This window comes from Atractosteus spatula, chromosome 3, assembly GCF_055471065.1.
Source record: "Atractosteus spatula isolate fAtrSpa1 chromosome 3, fAtrSpa1.hap1, whole genome shotgun sequence".
In the NCBI taxonomy this organism is placed as follows: domain Eukaryota; kingdom Metazoa; phylum Chordata; class Actinopteri; order Semionotiformes; family Lepisosteidae; genus Atractosteus; species Atractosteus spatula.
The window spans coordinates 71,891,489-71,915,008 of NC_142708.1; the positions used below are offsets into that span (position 1 = coordinate 71,891,489).

A 23,520-nucleotide genomic window follows, 5' to 3' on the forward strand; every position below is an offset into this window, starting at 1 on the left:
ACGGGTACGGCCACGCGCACACAGACAGGCACCCGCACATGCACAGCCATGTGCACACAGACGGGCACAGCCACACACAGACGGATGGGCACACACAGAAGGGTACGGCCACGCGCACACAGACGGGCGCACGCACAGGCACAGCCATGGGCACACACAGACGGGCACAGCCACACACAGACGGATGGGCACGGGCACACGCAGATGGGTACAGCCATGCGCACACAGACGGGCACACACACAGACGGGCACGGGCAAGCGCACACAGACAGGCACACACACAGGCACAGCCACACACAGATGGGCAGACTGACGGGCACACACACAGACGGGTACGGCCACGTGCACACAGACGGGCACACACAGGCACAGCCACACACAGACAGACGAGCATGGGCACACACAGACGGGCACAGCCACACACAGACACACGGGCACAGCCACGTTCAGACAGATGGGCACACACACAGGCACACACACAGGCACAGACAGGGGATCCCCTGACCTTCTGCGTCCAGCATCTTCGGGATGTCCAGGTATTTCTCCGCCACCTCGAAGGCGTTGTTCAGGTTGGTCACCGGGTCGTCCTGGGCAAAGGGAGAAGTCAGAATTGGCACCAGCTGTCTGTAGCATAAAGCTTCCAACATCTCCTCCCTGTAGGGGGCGCTGCAGTCCATCACAGGACAACCAGAGCTCCACTCACTGACCTACAGGACCTTACAGCCCCACAGGGTGTAATACAGGTGACAGGGCTGCCCACAGGACAGGAGGAAACACAGTGGGCGGTCAGCCAGTGTCCAGCCACAGTCTAGAACAAGCAAAGTCCTTCTCCACGCCAGACAGCGTCGATCGCCCCCGCCAGGACTGCTCCCCCTGTTCCAAGACTGGACACACCCCTGTTCACTCCACCAGAATCATCTAACACACACCCACCAGCTTGGCAAAGGCATGGGAGTCCCACTGCGATCTCAACGACTTCATCAAACCTTCCCTGCAGCTGCTCCCAAGCCTCACGTCTCTACGGGTCTCTACGGGTCTCTACGGAAAACCCAAAGCGCGCGGCTCCAGGGGCGACCCCGCCCCGCTGCCAAGCGGACCAGGCCGGACCAGAGCGAGAACACGAGCTGCCGCACGGGCGCGGTCTCAGAGGACGCGGTTTCGGGTGACGGGGGGCTGACGTTACCTTCCTCAGCTTGTCGTAGTCGATGAGCTCGGGCCGGTGTCTGTGGATGAGGGCGTTGAAGGCCAGTCCGTCCTTCCAGCTGAGGGAGCAGAGGGAGACAGGGAGGGGGAGGAATACGACTGCGTGTGAAAAAACTGGTCCACATTTTCTCTCTGAACTCTGGCTAGAGGAGAAAACACGCAGTGCTCTCTCTCTCCCCGTTTCTGGCTGTGCAGAATCAAGCCACAGAGGAGTTAATCACGGTTTTTAATAACGAGCCGAACCACTTCAATTAGAAAAAGAAGAGGAGGATAGTTTTTTCCAACTGTTCGTTTCTTCCGAAAGTATTTTAGCAACCTGCGGCTGGGTCAGTGGTTTGGGGGCATCTCACTGGCTGACCAACTCGGCGCTCAGTGTGCGAGACAGATCCACGGGTCGAGCGATCGGGGCTGGAAGAGACGCGCGCTCGTATCCCAGAGGCCCCGGGCCCCATGCCGGCCTCACCTGATGTGGAAGTTCTGCACGTTGACGTTCTTGTAGGGGGCCGTCTTGCGCTGGCACCACAGCAGCAGCCCCTCCTTGGCCGAACTCTCTGCGAGAGGAGAGAGGGAATCAGACCAAAGCCTTCGTCCTGGGACGCTCCGCTGGAAAAGAGCGCTCCCCAGCCTGCTCACCTTCCACGGAGATGTCCTGGATGGCGAACCGCAGGATGATGGTCCAGATCATTCCCAGGGTCATCTTGGAGTTCCCGTCCACGATCTCTGCAAGACGGCGAACAAGGCGGGGCGTCAGAGGAAGAGGAAGTGACCCGGGGTCAGTCACCCCGCAGTTGAAACTATTTTAAACGGCCCTTCAGACTGACAGCCGGAACATTTCATCGTCCGCAGCCCTGGACACCGGCCAGCGGCCCCTCCCGTCTGCTCCCGCTCGGCGCCTGTGTATCTGCGTGTGTGTCAGTGTTGTGTGTGTGTGTCACAGTGTGTGTGTCAGTGTTGTGTGTCTATCTGTGTGTGTGTGTGTGTCAGTGTTGTGTGTCTATCTGTGTGTGTGTGTGTCAGTGTTGTGTGTGTGCATGTGTGTCAGTGTTGTGTGTGTGTATCTGTGTGTAATGACAGCAGGCAGACACACTCACCCTCGGCCCCGATGGACACCAGCTTGACCCCCTTGCTGGCGATGAAGTCCAGGGCCTTGTTGACGTTGTTGATCTTGTGCACCCTCATCTTGCCCCTCTCCGGCTTGGGCAGCCGCTCGCCTGCAGGGGCACAGAGAGCGAGACTCCGGGCTCAGACGGCCGCAACCCGGGAGACCCCGCTCCAGGGGGAGCGCTCCCGTTGGGAAGGCTGGATTTTCAGTTTCTTGAGAAATTACAGTCGCCAATGACCTGCACCCCCCTGCCCCTGCGCGCAGGTGCTTTCAGGCTAATTCACTAACCACCTGCAGCAGCGCGATTCTTCATCGCCTGGATAACTGTGAGCCCGTTCAATCCATTAACACCCCAGACAGAGATCTGGACTGCAGGACGAAAGCCGGGCTTGAGATGACCACAGTGGGGGTGTCAAACGCTGAGAAGGGGCAGGGGGCAATCGAAAGACAAGGGGCACACTGATCACGCCCTTGTTTCCCCAAAGGGGCAAAAGCCCCTTCCCAGCAAGCCACCCCAGCCGGGGTGGTGGGGGGGGGGGCGTCTCACCTGAAATGACCTCCAGCAGCAGCATGAGCTTCAGCCCGTCCCTGAAGTCCTCCTCGATGTTCTCGATCTGAGTCCCGGCCTTGCGCAGGTGGGAGTTACACCAGGCTGTGAAGGTCTGGGTACAGAGACGGGGGGGGGGGGGACAGATTAAAATCCTGGGACACGCTAACGGGCCTGTCACTCCACGTCCTTCCCAGCGGGTTAGAGAGGAGCTGCAGTTTCTCAGAGCGCTTATTCAATCTCGGAATCAAAAGCAATTCATTGACGTTGGAAAAAAATGTACAAATTCGGAATTAAGAACCTTGTGCAGGTACTGTAAGTCAGCGTGTTGTCACAAACTTTGCAGGCGAGGTCCCACGGACTGAGACGCGACGCGGCCCTTCCTGCTCACTCTCATAACTGATGGAACGTGATGGACGAGCAAATGAGCGCGGGTTGTGTAGCAGTATTTGTCAGCAATACCGTTTTAAAATCGAGAGCGATATTTCTTTCGGATTAAGAGAGGTGCATTCAGAAATCTCGTCAGTAATAAGGCTGCAACACGTCACCGCGAGCTCTGTCTGTGAATCCGAACAAGGCGACAATGCAATATAGCGATGCGCAGACCTGGAAATGTCCTCTATTTCGTGATGGAAGTTGGAGGTTTTACAAGCTACTGTGCACAGTTTACTTTTACTGGGGAAATGCACTCATGATGCTCACCCCAAAATGTAAAAATGCACTGCAGTTCCCCTTAATCAACCAACAGTTCCGAAAACCTCCAGTCTTCTTCACCCGAGCCTCGTGACTGCCCACCCAGAGAGAGGGGGCCACGAGCAACGCCCCCGCCAGAGGGGCACACATTCGACAGCGGCGGGCTGGAAACTCGAGGCAAGCGCCACGTTTGGCTGAGCTCTTGGGGGCACAGTGGACAGACACGCAGGTGGGCTGCGCCCCCTCCCACCACGCGCTCCGTGTCGTGCCCCGATCGCACCGTCGCCACATAAACGGACACTTCAAGAACACGAGAACATCAAGTTAAACCCACGCAGCGCCGCGTTATCACCCCGAGCGTCGGGACTCCCCAGGAAATATAAAACCACATTTCGAAAACCCGTGTGGCTCAGGAGCAGCTGTGACCCCTCTCACCGCCCGCGCCGCGCCGCGCCCCCACCCGGTATGAAAACGTTATGCCTCCCTGTGTCCGGGCTGCCGGCACAAAGCCGTCATTCAGCCCCGCGCATAATGAGCCCCTTCATGGAGGCCCAGGCCAGCCGGGACCAGGGACAGGGCAGCGGGACAGGACCCGCGGAGACGGTGCTGCCAGTCTCCCGTCCTGCTTCGGCACAGGGGACGTGCTCCGGATCGCTCCCTGCTCCGCACCTCCAGGTCTCTGCTCCCAGTGGAACTGGGGATCGCTTTCGACACTTCACCAGGAATTGGGGGGGGGGGATATGAAGGGTGACGTGCAGAGCAACGTGCAAGACTGGAAGCCACTCAGAAGGGTGCTCACACGCCTGAAACTGGTGACAAAGGGCAGTTTAAAAGACGCAAACAGCTCTGAATAAACACTGGGCCTTATCAGATCTTAAATGTACTAGAGAGTGTTTGCAACCTCTGCAAAATGAACTGTGACTGGGACACTTGAGCACCCCCTGAACCCTGAAAGAAGCCGCGCGATCGCAGCATGCACCCCCACAAAGGAAACGCAGATTTCAAAGAGCACCACCAGCACTGGTTCTTCCCAGGGCCTCTGCTTCAGGAACACTATCCCGAGGGCCTCACGCTGCCGAGACTTTTCACACTCACAGGCCAGACGGCGAGGAGGAAGAGACGCGCTCCAGCTGGCAGACTGTCTGACCAGGGTGAGAGACGGCAAGGAGAAACCCTGACCGAGTACAGGCTCAGTGACCACGCCCTGCACACTGCACCTGCTCAAACATGTATCTCCTAGTTTATCTACCAAGAGGGTAAAACAGAACCAAGGCTGCTGGTGCCACAACAGTACAAAGACAGAGAAACTGGACACAGACAGACCTGGCTGTCCGGAGAGGACAGGCTCAGTGACCACCACAGCCTGGCCAAAGACACTGGACACAGACAGACCTGGCTGTCCAGAGAGGACAGGCTCAGTGACCACAGCCTGGCAACAGAAACTGGACACAGACAGACCTGGCTGTCCAGAGAGGACAGGCTGGGTTCCCACTGCCAGCAGGGAGAAGCAGAGACAGAGATACACTTTCTATTTCACTGGTAGAACTACTCTGGGATTAGACATTCTTCCCCAAAAATAACCAATCTAACCCCAGAATTCCCACACCTGCCAGAATCACAACTTCCAGCCCTACTGGGGAGGAAACTCAGCAAAGTGTGTGATCTCCTGTCATGAGGAGCATTAGGAGCAGACAGTGAGCCGCCCAAGTAATAATGTTGTAAATGACTAGCTAACTGTTACTGCAACACTATAATTCACTAGTCAGGCCAATAAAGCTCACTGAATTTGAATGAGAGGTGGAGGTGTGAGGTGTAGAGGTTTAACACCACTCCTTGGACAGGAATGTGCCTCAAGAACAAACCAGCACTGTCACACACACACACAACCGAAACCCACTATGACACAGAAGACACACCCCACCTCTGAATGTTAAGCACGCAACACCAGGGAGCCCCCGGTCCTGTCTTGCAGGACTGCAGGACACCTCAAACAAAACCAGTCTCTACACACTTGGGAGTTTCTGATCAACCCAGTAATTTGATCAATCAAGGGGTTAAACGATCGGCAAATGACTAACTGCCTAACTGACCACTATGACACTGATCCTTAGACTGGTAACTGTCGACCCAGCGGTAACTGACCAAGCCTGCTGGACAGGGGTCAAGGCCTCGGTCCAGGGGCGAGACTCCCAACAGGACACCAGGAGTGAGAGAGACGCGCTCTTGCACAGCTCCGCGAGCTCCAGCCTGTGGCACAGGTCCAGGCCGCGATGCCACCCCGCCCGCTGTCGTAATACCAGCCTCACACACACACTCCAGGCAGGTGTGCGCAGGATCGACGCCCACAGTCTGCAGCGTTTCGCAACCTTTACCTCCACTCCGGGACGGCGGTCCGGACCCCCTCAGGAGCCCAGGAGCTCTGTGGAGGACGAAGCTCTCTGCCCCTCAATCTGTTCTCCGTCTCTGACAATCAGCGCTGCCATTAGCGGGGTCTCTGAGCACAGTCCTGGCCTTCCTGCCACTCTCCCAGCTGGGAGGCTCTCCTGGAGATCACCCACACAGGCCGTGTACCGTACCCCACTTTTGGTACAAATAGGGGATATGAAACTCCCGGGCATTTTTTTTTTTTGGTGAGTCTTTGCCGTCACTCGAACCTGAAGTTAATATAAATCTAAGTCGCTGGAATCATACATCACTGCAGGTCTGCACTTCTTCATCCAGGCCCCTGGTTCGAATATTCACACCAGTTACATCCTGCAAGCCACTGGAAGCCACTCAAGATGGCTGCGTACACGTGTGGAACGGGTATCCAGGGTTGGCTCAGAGTGCCCTTCATGATCATCTAATCTGTCTCAAAGGAACTGAATCTCTTTAGTCTCGGGAGGTGAGCTCGTAGCCGGAACCAGGAGGCACCTCTTTACACAGAGGGCAGCGGCTGCTGGGAACGGCCGGTCAGCTGGGAGCACTCGGTCACCTCCAAGCCCCCTCACGCATGTGGTGGTCGCTCGCGCTCAGAGTCCGTTTGTGCTGTCCGGACTCATCCCGAAGCGCCAAACGCCGGGAGCCCCTGAAGACCCCGGGAGTCTGCGGAATGAGCTCCGAACCAGCTGGATCAGGGCTGTTCTCCACACCGGCTTCTCATTCCAGCTGGCGGCTTCCCCCTGTGCACACCACACCAGTCGCTGGCGGTTGTTTCAGGTCCAGCACCTCGAAGGGCCGATACAGACCAGAGCTTGCTATGAAACGTTGCTGCGTCCCTGTGGCAGCACAGGGCTGGTGACCGATGCAGGGAGGCTGTCCAAACAGGTCTGCAATTCACAGCTGCTTAAAAACCTCCCGTGTCCTGCTGCTCCAGCTCGTGCTATTAGCACCTTTCCTCTTTCTGTGGATGTGCAGTGCCTTGTGGGAAAGGTCAGCAGTCCGGGGGGTGTACGTCTCAAGACTGATGTTTTTTGGGGGAACATCAGAACTGGCTGTGCGCACAGACACGCTCCCCTCCCTGCTCTCAAACTTGGGGCCCCATCTAAACTGCTTCTGCCGACAGAGCGTCTATATCTGGCCCTGTACGCAGATCAAGCCCAGGACCAATCAGAGGAGTCCGTGTGTGCACGTGCTCTCCGTGCTTGGAATTTGTCCTCCAGTCTGTAACTCACAGAAGTCACTTCCTCATGCTGAGGCAGAGTCAGCGTAGTGACGGAAAGGTCTGTTCTTATTATGACTTTCATGTCTGGGTTGTTTTCTCTTTTGTGCTCACACCTTTTTAAAAACAGTGGTTTTGGCGTGCCTGCTATTGAAAGGTAACAGTTTTCTCCACGCCCAGTGAGGGACACACCCCTAACGACAGGTTCCCAGCATGCCATTTCCTGCTTGTTTTGGTTTTCACAGCCTCCGCGGCTGAACAAGATCGGGCTCGGGCTCGGGCTCGGACTGGACACACCCGAGCTCGTGGGACGCCCCAGCCCGGAGAGCCACAAAGGAACGAGTCCGGCAGCAGCTGCCCTGTTTTCAGACACCCCTGACCTCATCGACAAGCCTCCTGCGCCAGCGTCCAAGTCAGGCCCTGCTCCGAGACCCAGTGTCAGCGCTGGCAGCCAGGAGCTCGGCGACCGCGCTCTCACGCAGCTCGGCACCTCTTTTCAGAAACACGAAATAAGGGAGCCCACGCACTGCCCCTGCATCCCGAGAGCTGCTGACTCTCTCCTCTCTCGGCTCTCTCCTGGCGCCTCTCCAGGGACTGTCCCCTCCTCAGCCGACACCCCCGGAGATGCCCCCAGAGACGCCCCCGGAGATTTTGAACGTTTAGAAAGTTTAATTTCGGCACACCGGTGTTTACCCTCCCCAGAGCAGAATACTTCTGCAGAGGCGGAGCGAGATCTGCGAGCAGGCAGATGGACAGTATCTGCAGCGGTGTGGGGTGGGGGGTGGGGGGGGGTACAGGATGCACACCCCAGGGAAGGCCTCCTGCAGAGGCCTGGGACTGCAGGGTCTAAAGGGGTCCCCCTCTTTGTGTAGTGCTCGGCGCAGGCGTGTTTTCCTTTCTCAACTCGGAAGATTGAGGCCAACAGCCCCCCCTCCCTCCTTCCCCAGTCGCTGCCCGGGTCCGTTGCCATGGAGACCCTGCCCAGACCAACACAAAGGTCAGTGCCGCTCGCAGAGAGGGGGGCTGGGAGGCCGAGAGAGACGCGCGCAGGGGGAAGGAGGTGGAGGGGTGAGCGGGCGGACAGGTGCCCTCCTCGGGACCCCCAGAGCTCCACCAGTGCAGGGACCGGAGAGCAGCGGAGCGAAGCCCTGGGAGGAAAATCCGACCAGGGAGTCCATCAGAGGCCCTCGGAAACGCAGGAATACAGGCGTGTGCGTGCATGTGGCTGCGTGTTCACACGTGTACTGCAGGTTCACTACGCCATCACATTAAGGCAACTTGTCACAACAGGGCACAAACAGCAGCCTTCTGCGTGACCGTCTGCATCAGGCCCTGCAGCACCGCCAAGGCCACACTTGCAAGCTCTGTTGAGCATTACCTCTGGCCCTGGCAGCTCATTACAGTACATCTCAACCAGTGGCTCTTACTCTGGGGTAGCACATTCGAGAAGGTCAATCATTAAAAACACGGTTTCAGCCCAGGCACACAAGTACAGCTACTTAGTTTCATCAAACCTAGGTATAGTGTATACTTATTTCAGATATTTTTAATTTTACCATGAAATGAAAATAAGTCTCTTTCATTCTATAATCATGATATATCTTGGGTTATAATATTTTGAGAGACAAAGGGGTGCAGACTGCAGCAGAGGTTAATCAGCACCGATCTAAACACAAAAAGCTATATATATACACAGACACAGATATCTACATCCGTGTACTGGGTCTCTGCACAGACGCAGGCGTGCATGTGTATTAACACACACGCAGGGCAAAGCCACAGAGCGGTTTAGAGTGCACAGGTTCATCGGCCCAGCGGAACGTGCTCATCGTCTTGCTAACGAGCAGGACTCCTGCTTCTCGTGGAGCCGCAGTGGTGTGGTCAGTTCTGACCCGCTGGGTCTGGTTTCCTGGGCCTGTCGGCGCTCGGGCTGGCCCGGGCCCGCTCCGGCAGCGTCAGCGCCGTACCGCTGGAGGAACCCCGCACACTGACGCGCACACCCGCGCGGAGAGGGGGGGAGGCAGGGCTGTTACAGGAATCAGCGTTATCCTGTCGGGGTCTGGAATTCCAGCAATGCACTTCCTGCTGCCGAGAGCCCATCGTGTCTGAAGGCTGCACCCAGGGGAGAGCCGGGCAGGAAGATGAGAGGGTACAGAGAGGGGGCAGCGTGAGGGTCCGAAGCCAGGCTCCCATCCGCACGGCGGGCTGATCCGGTCCAGGCTGACGTGGCCGCCAGACCAGGGGCTGCACACTGGACAGGGGGGGTATCTTTCGCACCAGAGCTTGCACCCCGACTTCTGTCTTCTCCCTTTCTGACCTGACCTTCACTTGACCCCCCCCAGCCCACAGGGGGCCCCGGAGCGCCCCAGACCCATCATCCTCTCCACCTCCCTGTAGCTGGCTCCGCTAATCAGCGTGCGGCTAATTGACATCCTCCCAAACAGGATGGGCAGGAAGCTCCCGTGCAGACGGCTCCGGAAATGGCGGCTGCAGTCCGCATCCGAGATCCAGCCCGGGTCTGACGGCAGGCAGCCAGCCAGCCAGCCGCAGGGCTGTTTCAGAACCCGAAAGCATGCGGCACCCGGCAGCTGGGAAAACCTGGAAGGGCTCAGACTGCTGGGCGATGGGAGCCGGAGCCGCAGCCCCAAGGAAAAGCGCCATCCGCCGACCCACGTGCTGCTGGGGATGACGAGCCCCAGCAGCGCTCAGGCCGCGGCGCGCAGGAAAGTTTGTTCTCAGGTCTGTTTTCACCGGATCCCGGAGCTCCTTGAGGAAACGCGCCCCCACCCCAGGCCCGGCTTCCAGGCGGAAATGCCAAATGTAAACCAGCAGGACCGGCCAGGAAGCCAGATAATGAGTCAGAGGAGCCCACTCCCGCACGGAGCGAAAGGACAGCCCCGGAGGAGGAGGAGGAGGAGGAGGAGGAGGAGGAGGAGGAGGAGGAGGCCTTGCTCACACAACCACACGCCTCCCCTCGCCTTCCTGCTTCTCCTCCTCCTGGCTCCCGCCTGACGTCACACCTCCGCCCGGAGAGCACCTGACCGCCGGAATGCGGAAAACTGAGCCGGGAACGACCTTTCACCTCCCCGCCGCCGCCACCTCCGCCGCCGCCGCCCTTCATGGGGGAAAGCGAAACAGAAAAGAGAGGCAGGCGAGGCGAGCCGAGCCGAGCCCCCGCCCCCCCCCCCAGTTTCTCTCGGGAGATCAGAGCCCGGCAGGGAGCTCTTCACTGGTGCGACGGCCTTATCTGCATTCCTCCGCCTTTCGAGGAAACGAGAGGCAGGGAGGACCAGGTGAGGCGTGGGCGTGGGCATGAGGGAACACGAGATCGCCAGCAGGCCGGCGCCTTCCCGGTTGCAACAACCTTCGGCGGCACACAGGCGACCCGTGCCGCGCAGGGCCTGACGCAGACGCGCGCACGGGAGATTTACACTAGAGGGGGGCGGTTTAGAACAGAAGACTTGTGAGCACACGGATTGGAAACTAAAACTAAGAGTCTTGGGGTTCCCCCATTGTCCACAGTAAGACCCTCCCACCAACAATCTAACCCCCAGTCAGACTCAGCTGTCACGGGTGCCTAAACCTTCAAGGGGACAGATAAGCTTGGCTGGGCTGAAAGATCCAGTAATCTACAGAATGCTGAGCCTATTTGAACAGTTTCAGCAAACATATGTGAACCTACAAGGAGAAACCGGACCATTACACTGCCTATGATAGTGGGGACCGGGGTGGGGGGCATTTCTACAAAATACACAAGTCAAAACACACAGCCTCCTGACCCAGGAAAGAGCCTGACAAGTAAGGAGTCCAGAAATACTTCAAAAAGCCTGTTTACACAAATGCACTATAGCCAAGCAGCTAGTCAGTAAACAAGAATATCAGCCGTTGCGTCTAAAAAAAACCCTTAGATTAGCATGAAACCACGTGTGTGAGCAGAGCAGCTCTTGACATATTTTTTTTCCCCACAGGCTCAAATTCTGCCTTCGCTTCTTGCAGAACTGTTGGTGCAAACCAGGTGCTTGAAAAAAAAGCAGAGTCAGGAAATGGTGGCTTCAGAGACTGTCGATAATCAGCCCCTGCCCCCTCTCTAACCCGTGCACGCACACACACACACATGGCAGGGGCTGCGAAGGCTGCTCGACACTGCAGGGTTAGAGCGCACTCCCTGTCGTGCCTGGTGTTGTGTCACAGAATGCAAGTCTTCCATGTCCAGGCTGCACAGCCCTGCACAAGCTGACAGGATCTGGAATGCACTGCACTTCCCGTTGACCGTGCCCCTGTGCGTCGTGTGTGTTTTGTGTGTCGTTAAACAGACAAAGGCAGGGGAACTACAGCTATTCCCCAGTGTCAGATGACAACAATGCAAGAGAGAAAAGCAGGGAACACCCAGGACGACCCAGAAGCACAGCACCTGGAAACTTAGACGTTCTCTAAAAAGACCTGAAGAAAATGACAGGATGTGCCTGTTCAGCAGCTTCTCCAGGACCACAGAGGGGTCTGCCTTAAATACCCTCCTGAGGCAGGAGGAGGCTTAGAAGAGTAAGGCAGCTCTACTCGGAGCGACACCTGACCAGCCTCGTCTCATGAACCGTTCTTATGTAGGACAAACCAAAGTCAAGTGTGCAATATCTGTTTTCAATGATCCCATAAGAGTCTGTGAATGAGTCATTACAAACTGTACAACGTGCCCGAAAAAGAACAGAGCCTAGAATTAAAAATAAGATCGGTACAAAAATGAAATCATAAAATCACTGTCTTGTAAATGTGTTTTACATCCCTCCCCCCCCAGTCTCCCGGACAGGAATCATTTTATTTGCTAATCCCCAGCTGTCTGGGAACCCGGGATCTCAGAAGATGCTGGCGGAGAGGGTCGCAGTGTCGGACACAGGCTGGGCGCTCTTGACTGGCCGACCGCCGAACCCGGAGGAATGAAGGTGATCTCAGTCTTCCCCGGAGACGGGTGTGGCGCGGCACGGCTCCGGAGCGCACGGCATTCCGCATGGCCCGGTCTCACTTCCTGAACGCTTCTTCTGGGCTTCAAACCACACAGCCGCAGACCTGCATTTCCTCATTCCTGGCATTCTGAGCCGTGACCTCCTTCTGCCTCTTCCTCCTCACCCCCCCACCACCACCACACCCACACCTGCGTCACCCCGTCAGGCAGGGGATCAGCCAGTGGCCACAGATCAGGTGCGCCCGATCTCCAGATCTCAGGAGCGAGGCAGCCAGGCGGCGAGATGGAGGCACGGATAGAGGCAGGCGACAGATGGGGAACGGGAGATAGAGAGGAACCGCGTGCAACGCTCGCAGAGAGATAGGAGCGTGACCGGGCCACCCAGACAAGACTGACAGGCTGGCCCAGTTCTCCGGCAACCGGCCCGCCCCTCTCCCTCGCTCTCACACACACGCCTCTCCTTATAAGGGCACGCATGGCAGCCTGCCGTCGCCGCGGCGATGACGCAACCAACAGGGTGTGGCGGCAGGGAAGACGCCAGCTCCCCGGGCCGCGGCCAGGGGAGGCCAAGCTGGCTGCTGCCTGTGGCCTTGCGCCGACGGGCCGCGAGCCACGCCAGCAAGCCCAGCAGGAAACGTCCTCCTCCCACCCCGAGCCAGCAGCCTGTCTCCGTGACCGTCCCGAGAGAGCGGTTACCATGGGACAGGATTTCATACCGCCCCCCTGCCCGTGCCCCCTGACCACCAGCCAGTCCTGCCCGCCGTGGCTCACTGCCTGCACGAGGACACGCACGCGCGCGCGCGCCTCTATATCCATCACAGCCTCCTCCCTCCACGACTGACTGCTCCTGTGGGGGCACTGTCGGATGGCACCCAAGATGCCGTCTGGGTTCCAAAACCTCCGCACCGCTGCCCCGCAGCGCCTGCTACCGTCCAGGCGGGGACGCTCTCGCCCGCGTCCAGCCCCGGCGCTCCCAGTCACACCCCCCTGAAACTGAAAGGGTCTGCAAACGAGAAGACGTCCCTCCCTGAAAACCACGTCTGAAACCCAAACGGCTCGCCCGCGTGCCCACCCAGCCTATCCGAAACGAGCAGCCGAAATTCGCCCCCTCCCCCTGCCCGTCCAGAAGAACTGCTTCCTCCCGTCCTCGGCACCGGCGATGCCGAAGGCAGGACCCAGCCAGGGTGAAGGGAGCAGTGCTGGACTGGCGTCGCACAGAGAAACAGCAGAGCTCGGGCTCTGATTTCTCATTTCCCAGCACCTGCGACGTTCTCCACGAAGACCCCCCCCCCCCAGAGCTCGGGGACAGCCTGCTTCACAGAGAAACGACCAGCTACGGCGGAAGACCACCCGTCGGCGATGACACCGAAACTTCGCGGGACGCACCCAGATCTCAGCCTGGAGCCGGCCCGCCGCCATCTCCCGCTCAGCCCGGCTTCCTGCGCTCGCTCACACTCGTCTCTCGCTCCCCGAGCGGCGCCCGGCGCGTCAAGCCACCGCGCCTCACGAGCTGCTGCCGAGGCCAAGCCGGAAACGCGCGCGGCCACCCGAGAGATCGCGCTCTCCTGCTGCGTTGTCTACCGGTCACCCAACATGCGCCACGCGGCGCCCCGACATGAGCAGCTGCACCAGGTCTTCGCCTTCGCAAACTGTGCAGGGCATTACAGCTGGTGTTGGTGCCTGCTCCCTTTACTGCCTGTTATTGTTGTTTGTATGCAGCACAAGGCTTCCAGTCTTAGAAAACGCAGGACTTAAGAGACATGTCCCTGCACACTGACAGAGCTCATCTTTCTCACAGGGCAACTCGACAGCACCGGCACAGCCAGCAGCAGAGCCACGAGAATCTCCGCACGAGCACGAGCTTCTCAACCGGAATAATTAGTCATTAACAGATCAGTCACAGGAAATTGCACAGCGACCGAGCGAGACAACTCCAGGCCTAGCTTATAATTTGCGACCAGATCGCTGTGACTCAGGTACTTGACATGTCGGCCTCCCACTGCTCTGTAGCCTCTGTCTCCTCAATCACAGCTCGTGAGGGGACGGACACTCAGACACGTCCGCCCTCCTCCCCCTCAAATTCAGCCTGAAGCCTCTGGGGCGACTGAGCACCGGGTTCCCCTATCAGAGGCACATGTAGCTCCTAGACCACATAAATCCACCTTTCTGCTTCAACTCCCTAATGAGCGCGAGGGCCTCCACAAAGCTCATTCCTCTCCACACACAATCTGAACACCTGGCAGAGGGAAAGGAACGGACGCTGAGATAAATAGGAACTTGTCTGAAACAGCCCAGATTTCCCAAGTGCTTCCACGCTCAGGTTACGGACAAGAGTCTTCTGTGTGAGCGGCCATGCACGGAACGGAGGGCCGCGGTGTTTAGGGGTTGGTGCCCATTCCTTTTTGTGCTTGGTGCTGTGCCGCACCTTCTCAGGGCTCTGTGCTGCTGAGGAGCGCCGACCGCCCCCCCCCCGGAAAGCAGAGGGAGGAGGCCGGCCCCTGTTCGTAAAGAAATCGAGACGGTACACCGACCGAGGCCGGCGTGACTCGGTCAGGCGCGGACAGCCCAGGACCAGGAGCCAAGCAGGCCAGGCTGGAGGCTTCGAGCGCGGCGGCCACTACGCACACACTGGGAGGGTGGATAACTCCACGCTAGCAACACGCTGGCGCACCAAGGCACAAGAGAAACAAGCCTGTGCATGAGGCCCCACCGTCTCGGGAGAGAGTGTCTGCAGGGCCAATGCTTCCCTCACTCCGACGTGTTGGACATACCAGAACACTGGGAGGTTGGAGACTGGTCCCGTTTGTGCTTGGTGTTGTACTGCAGTCATGTATCCGCCTGTGCACTCACAGCCTCTGCCAGCCCCTTCTTTGAAAACTCAACGAGAGTCAAGCCAGGGGCTTCTCCGCAGACAAACCCACACCTGCCACCTCCTGGGCCCGGTCCGGCCCAGTCCTGGGTCCGGCAGTGACATGAGCCAGAGGCCACTCTCACCGCCCGACACCGAGCGGTCCGCTGGCTGGGCGCGTCCCGGGAGCACTTCCTCTCACTGCCTGCTGGGGAAAAGCCGTCGCTGGTGCGAAAACCAGGAGGCAGAGAGCTTCTGCAATTCCACAACGCGGGATATAAGAGCGGAACGCTGGCCAGGAAAAACAGGACAGGGCTCTCTGTCCACGAGGGACTGGCCAGGGGATCCAGGGAAAACATGAAGGAATCCCACTGCACAGCCGCCTGACCCACCTGTCTGCGCAAGCTGTAGACCCGTCAGCTCGCTGCCAGTGCCGGCGCACGGAGAGAGACAAGCATTTCATCCACACGGAGGCATTCCCAGCTCTCGCCCTTCCAGCACAGCAAAGCACACCGGTGCCTGCAGCCGCTAAACCCCAAGAAACATGGCCGTGCGGATGGAGCCGCCTGTGATGCAGCCACACCAGAGCCCCGAGCCCCACGCACAGACAAACTGATCCCTGCACCCCGTCCTCCGAATAGCGACAGCCAGCCCCACGCACAGACAAACTGATCCCTGCACCCCGTCCTCCGAATAGCGACAGCCAGCCCCACGCACAGACAAACTGATCCCTGCACCCCGTCCTCCGAATAGCGACAGTCAGCCCCACGCACAGACAAACTGATCCCTGCACCCCGTCCTCCGAATAGCAACAGCCAGCCCCACGCACAGACAAACTGATCCCTGCACCCCGTCCTCCGAATAGCGACAGCCAGCCCCACGCACAGACAAACTGATCCCTGCACCCCGTCCTCCGAATAGCAACAGCCAGCCCCACGCACAGACAAACTGATCCCTGCACCCCGTCCTCCGAATAGCGACAGCCAGCCCCACGCACAGACAAACTGATCCCTGCACCCCGTCCTCCGAATAGCGACAGCCAGCCCGGGGGGGGGGTGAGAGGCAGGACTCGGTCTCCGCCCGCAATCCAGTCTGGGCAGAGCCTTCGCCGAACAAGCCAGGACTCCGCTCCTCGCTGCCCTGCAGCTACCCCGGCCAGGCCACCGCGCAGACGGGGTGTGGGAGCCAGTTTCTCTACGCCTGGGGTTCGCTGTGCGCGGCTGGAGCTGGACTGTAGCAGCAGGGGCAGCAGCAGCAGGCGGTGTAGCCCTGACAGCGCTCTGCCCCCCCCCCCCAGAGAGACCCCCGCAGCTCGACATGCCCAGGCAGTGGGTAAATACTTCAGTCTGGGGGTGGGGGGGGGTCAGGCCACCCCTCACGCCCCTGCTGTGCTGACAACGGTCCCAGCACCAGCCAGCAGCAATCCGGACTGCACACACCTGGCAGGCCTTGTCCTCCCCCAACACCCCACCCCCAGCCCAGCCCACCCCCAACGAAGCCCGCGTGGCGACGAGGCAGGCCGCCGAGCTGCTTCCACCGCGTCACCGAGGAGCTGGCGGGCGCGGGGTTAACAGGTCAGACCCTGCGCTCCGGAGCCCAGGAAGAGGGGCTTCCTGTCCGCCCAGTCCCTCCTCCCCCAGCAGGAAGAAAGGTCTTGAAGACTTCCTGGGGTAAAACGGGAACCCCACGCCTGCGAATCGCGCACCAGTTCCGTTCCGTCACGGACGTTCAGAGATCCGATTCCACCTGCGAGAACGCGAGGACACTGAAAACGAGCGAGGGGTCCAACGATCAGACCCACGACGGCTCAGTTAAGCAACAGTTCAGCCTGAAGGATGTTTGTCTTGTCACGATGTGCTTCTGAGAGAGAGAGCTGCTAACCCTCCCCACCACACACAACAACAATAACATGCCCCCCCCCCCCCCACATCAACCGGCGAGCCTCGTTAGTCACCTCAGTAACGAGGGAGGAAAAAGCGGGAACGCTGTTTTCCAAACTCCAGGAATGCCTGCTCCCCCCCCAGCCACCTCCCACAGCAGCCACAGCAATTTCACTGCTCAGCAATCAACTCCCTTCCTTCCCAGAGAAGAATGCTCCGCACAATTATCCCCGCCCTTTCCACAGCGCCGGGGCTGGGGGCGCAGCGGACACCCCCGAGCGGCCGTTCGTGTCCCAAGACCCCGGGAATCGCTACACCCCCTTCCAACACAAGACCCCCTGTACTCCGGCTGCCTGCCCTCTCAGGAGGGCACCCCAATATTATTCCACATCCACGTGCCCACTGCGCCTTCCAGGCACCCCGATATTATTCCACACCCACGTGCCCACTGCGCCTTCCAGGCACCCCAATATTATTCCACACCCACGTGCCCACTGCGCCTTCCAGGCACCCTGATATTATTCCACAACCACGTGCCCACTGCACCTTACAGGCACCCCGATATTATTCCACACCCACGTGCCCACTGCGCCTTCTGGGCACCCCGATATTATTCAACACCCATGTGCCCACTGCGCCTTACAGGCACCCCGATATTATTCCACACCCACGTGCCCACGGGGCCTGCTGGGCACCCCGATATTATTCCACACCCACGTGCCCACTGCGCCTTCTGGGCACCCCGATATTATTCAACACCCATGTGCCCACTGCGCCTTCCAGGCACTCCGATATTATTCCACACCCACGTGCCCACGGGGCCTGCTGGGCACCCCGATATTATTCCACACCCACATGCCCACTGCCTCCCAAGCACGCCGATTTTCTCTCGTGCCCACATCTGCAGAGACAGAGCCCACAGCAGCTGGGGAAGAGCTGATGCTCCCAAAGGCCACACCCCTGCACCTCGGCCTGCAGGGCACCTAGCGCTGTCGATCCCACTGTTGTGTTTCATCTTCAATCACTCAGCCTCACAGCTCGACAACAAAACCCACTTATTCCAGTCCGGCCACAGAAGACAATTCCAAACAAACGTCTCTTTCAATCGTCCGATCGCCGGAGCCGCTGTCGCCGTGTGACCCCCAGCCCACAGAGATACTAAATGTTACTCAGGGCAAACAAAAGAGCCGGACAGCAGTGCGCGTGCACACACAAACACCCCCGCCTGCTCTGACACAGCGTTTCCACTGGCTGCAGCCGCCTCGAACCGGGAGCCTGATGAACCCCACTCACCCCGGATCCACAAGGCCCCGGCCAGCGCCAGGCCATCGGCTGGAGAGGAGAGGCGGCCGTGACACTGCTCGGCCATGCATCAGCGACAGACACGGCTGCAACACTCACAGGACAGCCGGGCAGGCCAACTGGTGAACGCCCGGCATTTCATCCCGGAGTTTCCCCAAAGATCTTTACTTCCGTTCCCACCTGGGTGCCACAGGGCAGCTCTCCTGCACCTGCAGCCGCAGGGCACAGCGGATCAGGGGGAGGAGAGAGGGATCACCTCACCAGCCGAATGGACAAACTGTGCCGGGGGATCTTTCATGACCGAGCAGGATTCGGGACTGCAGCTGGCCTCCATCCCAGTCGATGGGTGGAAATCCCGAACCAGGCGGAAGAGCGCCCCCTACTGGTCTACACCAGCATCACATTTTCCATGAAGGTCTCCCATCTCTGTTCTAACCAGAGGAGTTCTGTCTTGCTTGGCTTCTCTGGCCTGATGAGACAGATCAGGCCAGGAGGAGGCCAAGGGGACACATTCCTCCTCCTCCTCCCAACATCTCTTTTACAACAGCCTCCTTCCTGCCTTGTCTTCTGTTCTACCCATGAAAGTCCCTGCTAAATTCTTCCAAAGTTCACAAAAAAGGAAAAAAAAAAAGAACAAAGTATTTGACCTCGCATTCCTGGGGTTGACTCGCAATAAACCAGATTCTCAGAGTTACTTATTGGCTTTCCTTGGCTTGTACTCGCTGTCTGAAACCATCTCTCAGCTGAATCTGCAGGGCCGCCAGAGAAAATCGCATTTCTGCAATTCCATTCTAGATCTGTAACCCCTTTCAAAGAACATCACTCCCAAAACCAGCACTTAAAATTCTGTGCTTAAACAGAGATCCAGCACAGCTGCCTGATCCCATCCATCTCCTGCGTTCTGAGCATGTGCTCTCAGCCCAAGCCCAACAGCAGCAGCGGGGTACAACCCTGATCCTGACATTTTCAGAGCTTTGCGGGTGGGGTGTGCATTTAAGAGCACGTGACCTGCCTTGCTCTGTGGAAGGTGGAGTACCTGTTTTTAAACTGAAGGAGCTTTTAAGGCACGACCACTGAATTCCAGCACTGCCAAAGCAGAGGAACAATTTACCTGAACAATGAGACAGTCCCCCCCCCCTCTGATGGGGCAGGTGGAGAGACAGAAAGCACTCCGAATCACAATGCCCCCCACCCACCCACCCACCCACCCAAGCACCCAGCCCTGCATTTCAAACCACAGAGGGAGGGGCCGACATTGGCACAGCCCTCAAGTCCCGCCAGGGCCAATCCCAGGCCTGGGAAAACCCAAATCCCTTCCTGCTGGACCTCCTGCCGGACCAGGTTTTGCGAGCAGCCCTGCACGCACATTTCTGCGCTGTGTAAACTATTCCGAGGAACTGAGAACTCGGATCCCAGCGAACCACGCCCCTGTCGAGGCCGATACGATGGAAAGGCGCAGCCGGATATTTTCAGGGATTTGTTCCAGCTTGATTAGTCAATTAAACAATTAAGCTAATTATTTGATTAGTACCATGCAGGATTTATGAACTCTTTTACAGCTGATTCCTCATAAACGGTGTACCGGGGAGCTCTGGAGGAAGAGAGGCCAGCGGGCACCGGCCCTCCAGGAGCTGGAACTGGCCGAGCTGCCCTCCACCTCCTGGGCCTGGAGGGGGCGCTGCGTCTGCAGGCGTTCGAGGCCTCTCTGAGGCAGCAGCCTCTGAAGAGCAGGGAGAAGCCGTTTAACTGGTCCAGTGAAGCCAGTGACCAGCCCGGCACTGGACCAGCCCTGCTTTAGGAATGTAGTAACATCCTGGCTCAACAAGAACAGCCAGGGGAGGGATAAAGGGGGTGGGGGGGGTCCCAACAGGAGCAGCCCCAAACCACCCTCTCCCCGAGAAAGTGGGGCAGGTGACTCTTGAGAGCGGAGCAGGGGTTCAGGGGGTCAGAGGTCAGGGGTCCAGCTGGCTCTCTCTGCACGGGGGGTCTGACTTGCTTTTTAAAGTCTTATGTTCTTTAACTTGTTGTGGTCGCTGCTGCTGTTGCGTGTTCGTGTCTTGGCGATCCCTTAACGTCTTGGTATCGGAGCCCACGCGCGACTAAGCATTTCACTGCACCTGTGCACAGGACACACAACCCGACCTGAGCCCTGAAACGGGGCTGTTCCTCGAGTCACCGACACACCTGTGGTAGCGCACCAACCTGCTTTCAAAATCGCCCTCCACAAGCCCGCGGAATAGTGTTATTGAGCAACACCCGCGTCTCTTCCAGCAACGGGTAAAAAAAAAGTCGCTTATTAACTCGGTGCCCTTGTGCAATCGCTCTGCCGTGGCCGCTGCAGGCTGCTCGCCCTTGAGTACACATCCACAGAAACACGCAAGCACACACATGCCTCTGATACGGACGTCTCGTTTAACCCCGCGTCCCTCCCACTCCGGGACCGGCCCGCGAACACGCCGCAGCCAAGCCCAACCGCCGCCGGGGTGAGAGTCCACGCGTGTTTACCGTGGCGCGGCGAGAGGGGGGGGGGGAGCTCCGACCCCGCCATCCCGCAGGCTGGGACTCTCTGATCCCCCGGTCAGGCGAGGGACTCACGGGGGACCCCAGGGAGACAGAGCCGCGCACCTGACGGGCCCGGGACACAGTGGGATATCGCTTCCTCGGGAGACGACATCTGCTCCGAGCCCCGCCTGACCGGGATATACGGGCAGCCAGTCTCCTAAGGACGACTGACAGCCGAAACGCTCGCATTTTGCACAAAATAACCAGGGGGTTGGGGGCAGCACCACATATAGCCGCTACGCGTCGTTTCATCCGAAAGCGCGACAGTCCCACGGTCTGGTAACAACCCCTGGTTACAATAGTAACTCAGGACCGCGATAGTTACTCAAGATCAAGCCTTCCTCGCCGAAATCCGGCTCTTGCACACCTGGACTCGCGCTTTTCGGCTTCGCGTTTCTGTACTTTTACAAATTTACCCACATCGCGCGTCTGACGGATACCGAGCTATTTAACCACTGGGCTTGTCTACGTCTCTGTGTGTGTGTGTGAAATACACATTGCAGCTACTGGCACTCGTGTATCTGTCTGCCCAACTATTGAAAGAGTCACGGCCGCTATTACAGCAACCAAGGTGGGGGGGAAAGGGACGATATAAACACGGAATGTCATTTCTGGTGGAGCCGACGCGGCGGGGAGGGGCGAGATTATCCCACGGCCAGCACCCCACGGTGAGGCGGGCGATACGGGCGCTTCGGAAAACTGAAATTAGCCACTGAAAACGAGTGACCTTCCCTGGGTTGCGCGTGTGATCCGGGACCCTAAATTCATTTGATCGCAGACGGATAAGCAGCGCTCGGTCTGTCCCGTTTCCACGGGCTTTTATTTTGTCCTCCTCAACTTCGCGAAGTTTACTGTGGATTGCTCCCTCGGCTCTACAATGGCGGGGGGGGTGCTGGAGCACCATGTTTTTGTACGTTGTTTTTATTTTCCCTGTGTGGAGGTTTCTGTTTTTTTTTTAATTTCCCCGCGGATCGTAGAGGTATACTACTAACTCGCGGCTCCGTGCTCATCGGCAGGTCCAGTGCGCCCCAGCTGTAAACTCGGACCTCCTCCCCAGGCCCCGGCCGGTCCCCGGCCTCTCCCAGCCCCTCCTCCCGCCTTCCAACTTACCTTCCTCTGCTGCTTCTCCCAGGCCGGGTCGAGAAGCAGGTCCCGGTCCCACTCATCGTCCTGTTGCATGTAAGGTTGCGTGCCGCCACCGGAATACTGCTGGTTATTGACGGCGTGGTAATCCACCATTTCTTCTGCGGTGTTTGGTATTTTTTTGTAACTAGGGGGGAAGGGAGGTGGAGGGGGGGGGGGATTTTTTTAAGAAAAAAAGGAAAAGGAACAAAAAAATAACGAATCGCGGCGGTGAGGGGGGGGAGGTTTCTCGCTGCCGAGCTCTCTCTCTCCGACAAGCCCTTTCTCTCCGGCGCCTCGGTCGCGAAGTCTCCCGAGTGCGAGCTGAGCCAGTCTCTCCGCCCGGGCGGAGCTGCGCGACAGGCAGAGCCGTGGGCTAGGCCCGGCAGCGGGGCGTACCCACGCCATCAGAGGCATTCATATTCATGAGCCGGCCCCCTTCTCCCCCTTCTCCCCCACCGCAGCAGCAGCAGCAGCAGCAGCTCCTGGACCAGAAAAACAAGGCTGTCTTCGTCGTCGAGGAAACCGCGAAAGCTATTTCGGGGTTGCGCGGAGGGCACGGTGAAGATCGCTCCTCGGAAACCCGAGCAAGCTGTGGGCCCGCTCTCGGAGGGGAAGGGGAAAATAAAACCTTTTGTTTTGGGGGGTACCACCGCTGATGAGGACCCCGCACCCTCCCCCGGATACCCCCGTGTGATGGTTCCTCTAAACCCAAAAATCGGCCAGTCCGGTATCAGGGTAGACATTTTTTTTTTAACACAATAAACTTTATTCCACAATGAATACAAATCTTACGACGCGCCCGCACTCAAACACCGCATTAAATCTCCACAAAGAGGTAAACATTGCTAAAAGGACCAGGTCAAGGTTTACTCCAGGCTGAAAAGAAAAGAGACGCGACGTTTCGGCTGAAGACGCCCACACCGGAAGAAGGCTCCACAGCCGAAACGTCGCGTCTCTGCCTTTTATCCGCCTGGAAGAAAGCTCGACCTGCTCCTCTGCAGGCGAGGCGTGCCCACGCAGAATCCCGCCTGAACGTCTTCTTCAAAAGTCTGAAAAGGATGATGGTCCGTTCTCCGGCCCCGCGGAGCCACATTCCCGCCAGCTCCTGCGGGTCTGTCAGAGTGCCCCCCCCACACGTCCCGTCAGCCTCTGGCACAGTCAGGAGCTCGGGATCACACTGGAGCTCAGCAGGTGTGAGCCTGGCCAGTACCTGGAGGGGAGACTCCTGGGAAAGCTGAGGTTGCTGCTGGAAGAGGTGTTAGTGGGGCCAGTAAGGGGCGCTCACCCTGCGGTCCATGTGGCTCCTAATGCCCCAATATAGTGACGGGGACACTATACTGTAAAAAAGGCGCCGTCCTTCACATGGGATGTAAAACTGAAGCCCTGGTTCTCTGTGGTCCTTAAAAGTCCCCGGGTGTTTCTCGAAAAGAGTAGGGGTGTTACCCCAGTGTCCTGGTCAAATTTCCCCCTGGACTTTACCAGTCATGGCCTCCTATTAATCCCCATCTCTGAACTGACTCCATCACTCTGCTCTCCTCCCCACTGAGAGCTGGTGTGTGGGGAGCGTACTGGTGCACTATGGTTGCCGTCGCATCATCCAGGTGGGGCTGCACACTGGTGGGGGTGGAGGGGATCCCCATTACCTGTAAAGCGCTGTGAGTGGA

General features: G+C 58.4%; 1 protein-coding gene across 2 annotated transcripts in view; it reads right to left on the reverse strand.

Moving 5' to 3' along the window:
• Positions 1–22,193, reverse strand: part of LOC148838660 (alpha-actinin-4) — a 36,018-nt gene extending 13,825 nt beyond the window's left edge. Inside the window, exons 1-7 of one of the 2 annotated variants that reach the window (XM_088911905.1) lie at positions 21,842–22,193; positions 2,853–2,967; positions 2,295–2,414; positions 1,837–1,923; positions 1,667–1,754; positions 1,184–1,262; positions 506–587 (exon numbers count right to left, since the gene is read on the reverse strand). In XM_088911905.1, the coding sequence (XP_088768031.1) occupies positions 506–587; positions 1,184–1,262; positions 1,667–1,754; positions 1,837–1,923; positions 2,295–2,414; positions 2,853–2,967; positions 21,842–21,970 (700 nt within the window). In that variant the 5' untranslated portion in view covers positions 21,971–22,193. The remainder of the gene's footprint in view (positions 1–505; positions 588–1,183; positions 1,263–1,666; positions 1,755–1,836; positions 1,924–2,294; positions 2,415–2,852; positions 2,968–21,841) is intronic. The other variant, XM_088911906.1, reaches the window with a different exon arrangement.
• Between the last annotated feature and the right edge of the window lie 1,327 nt (positions 22,194–23,520).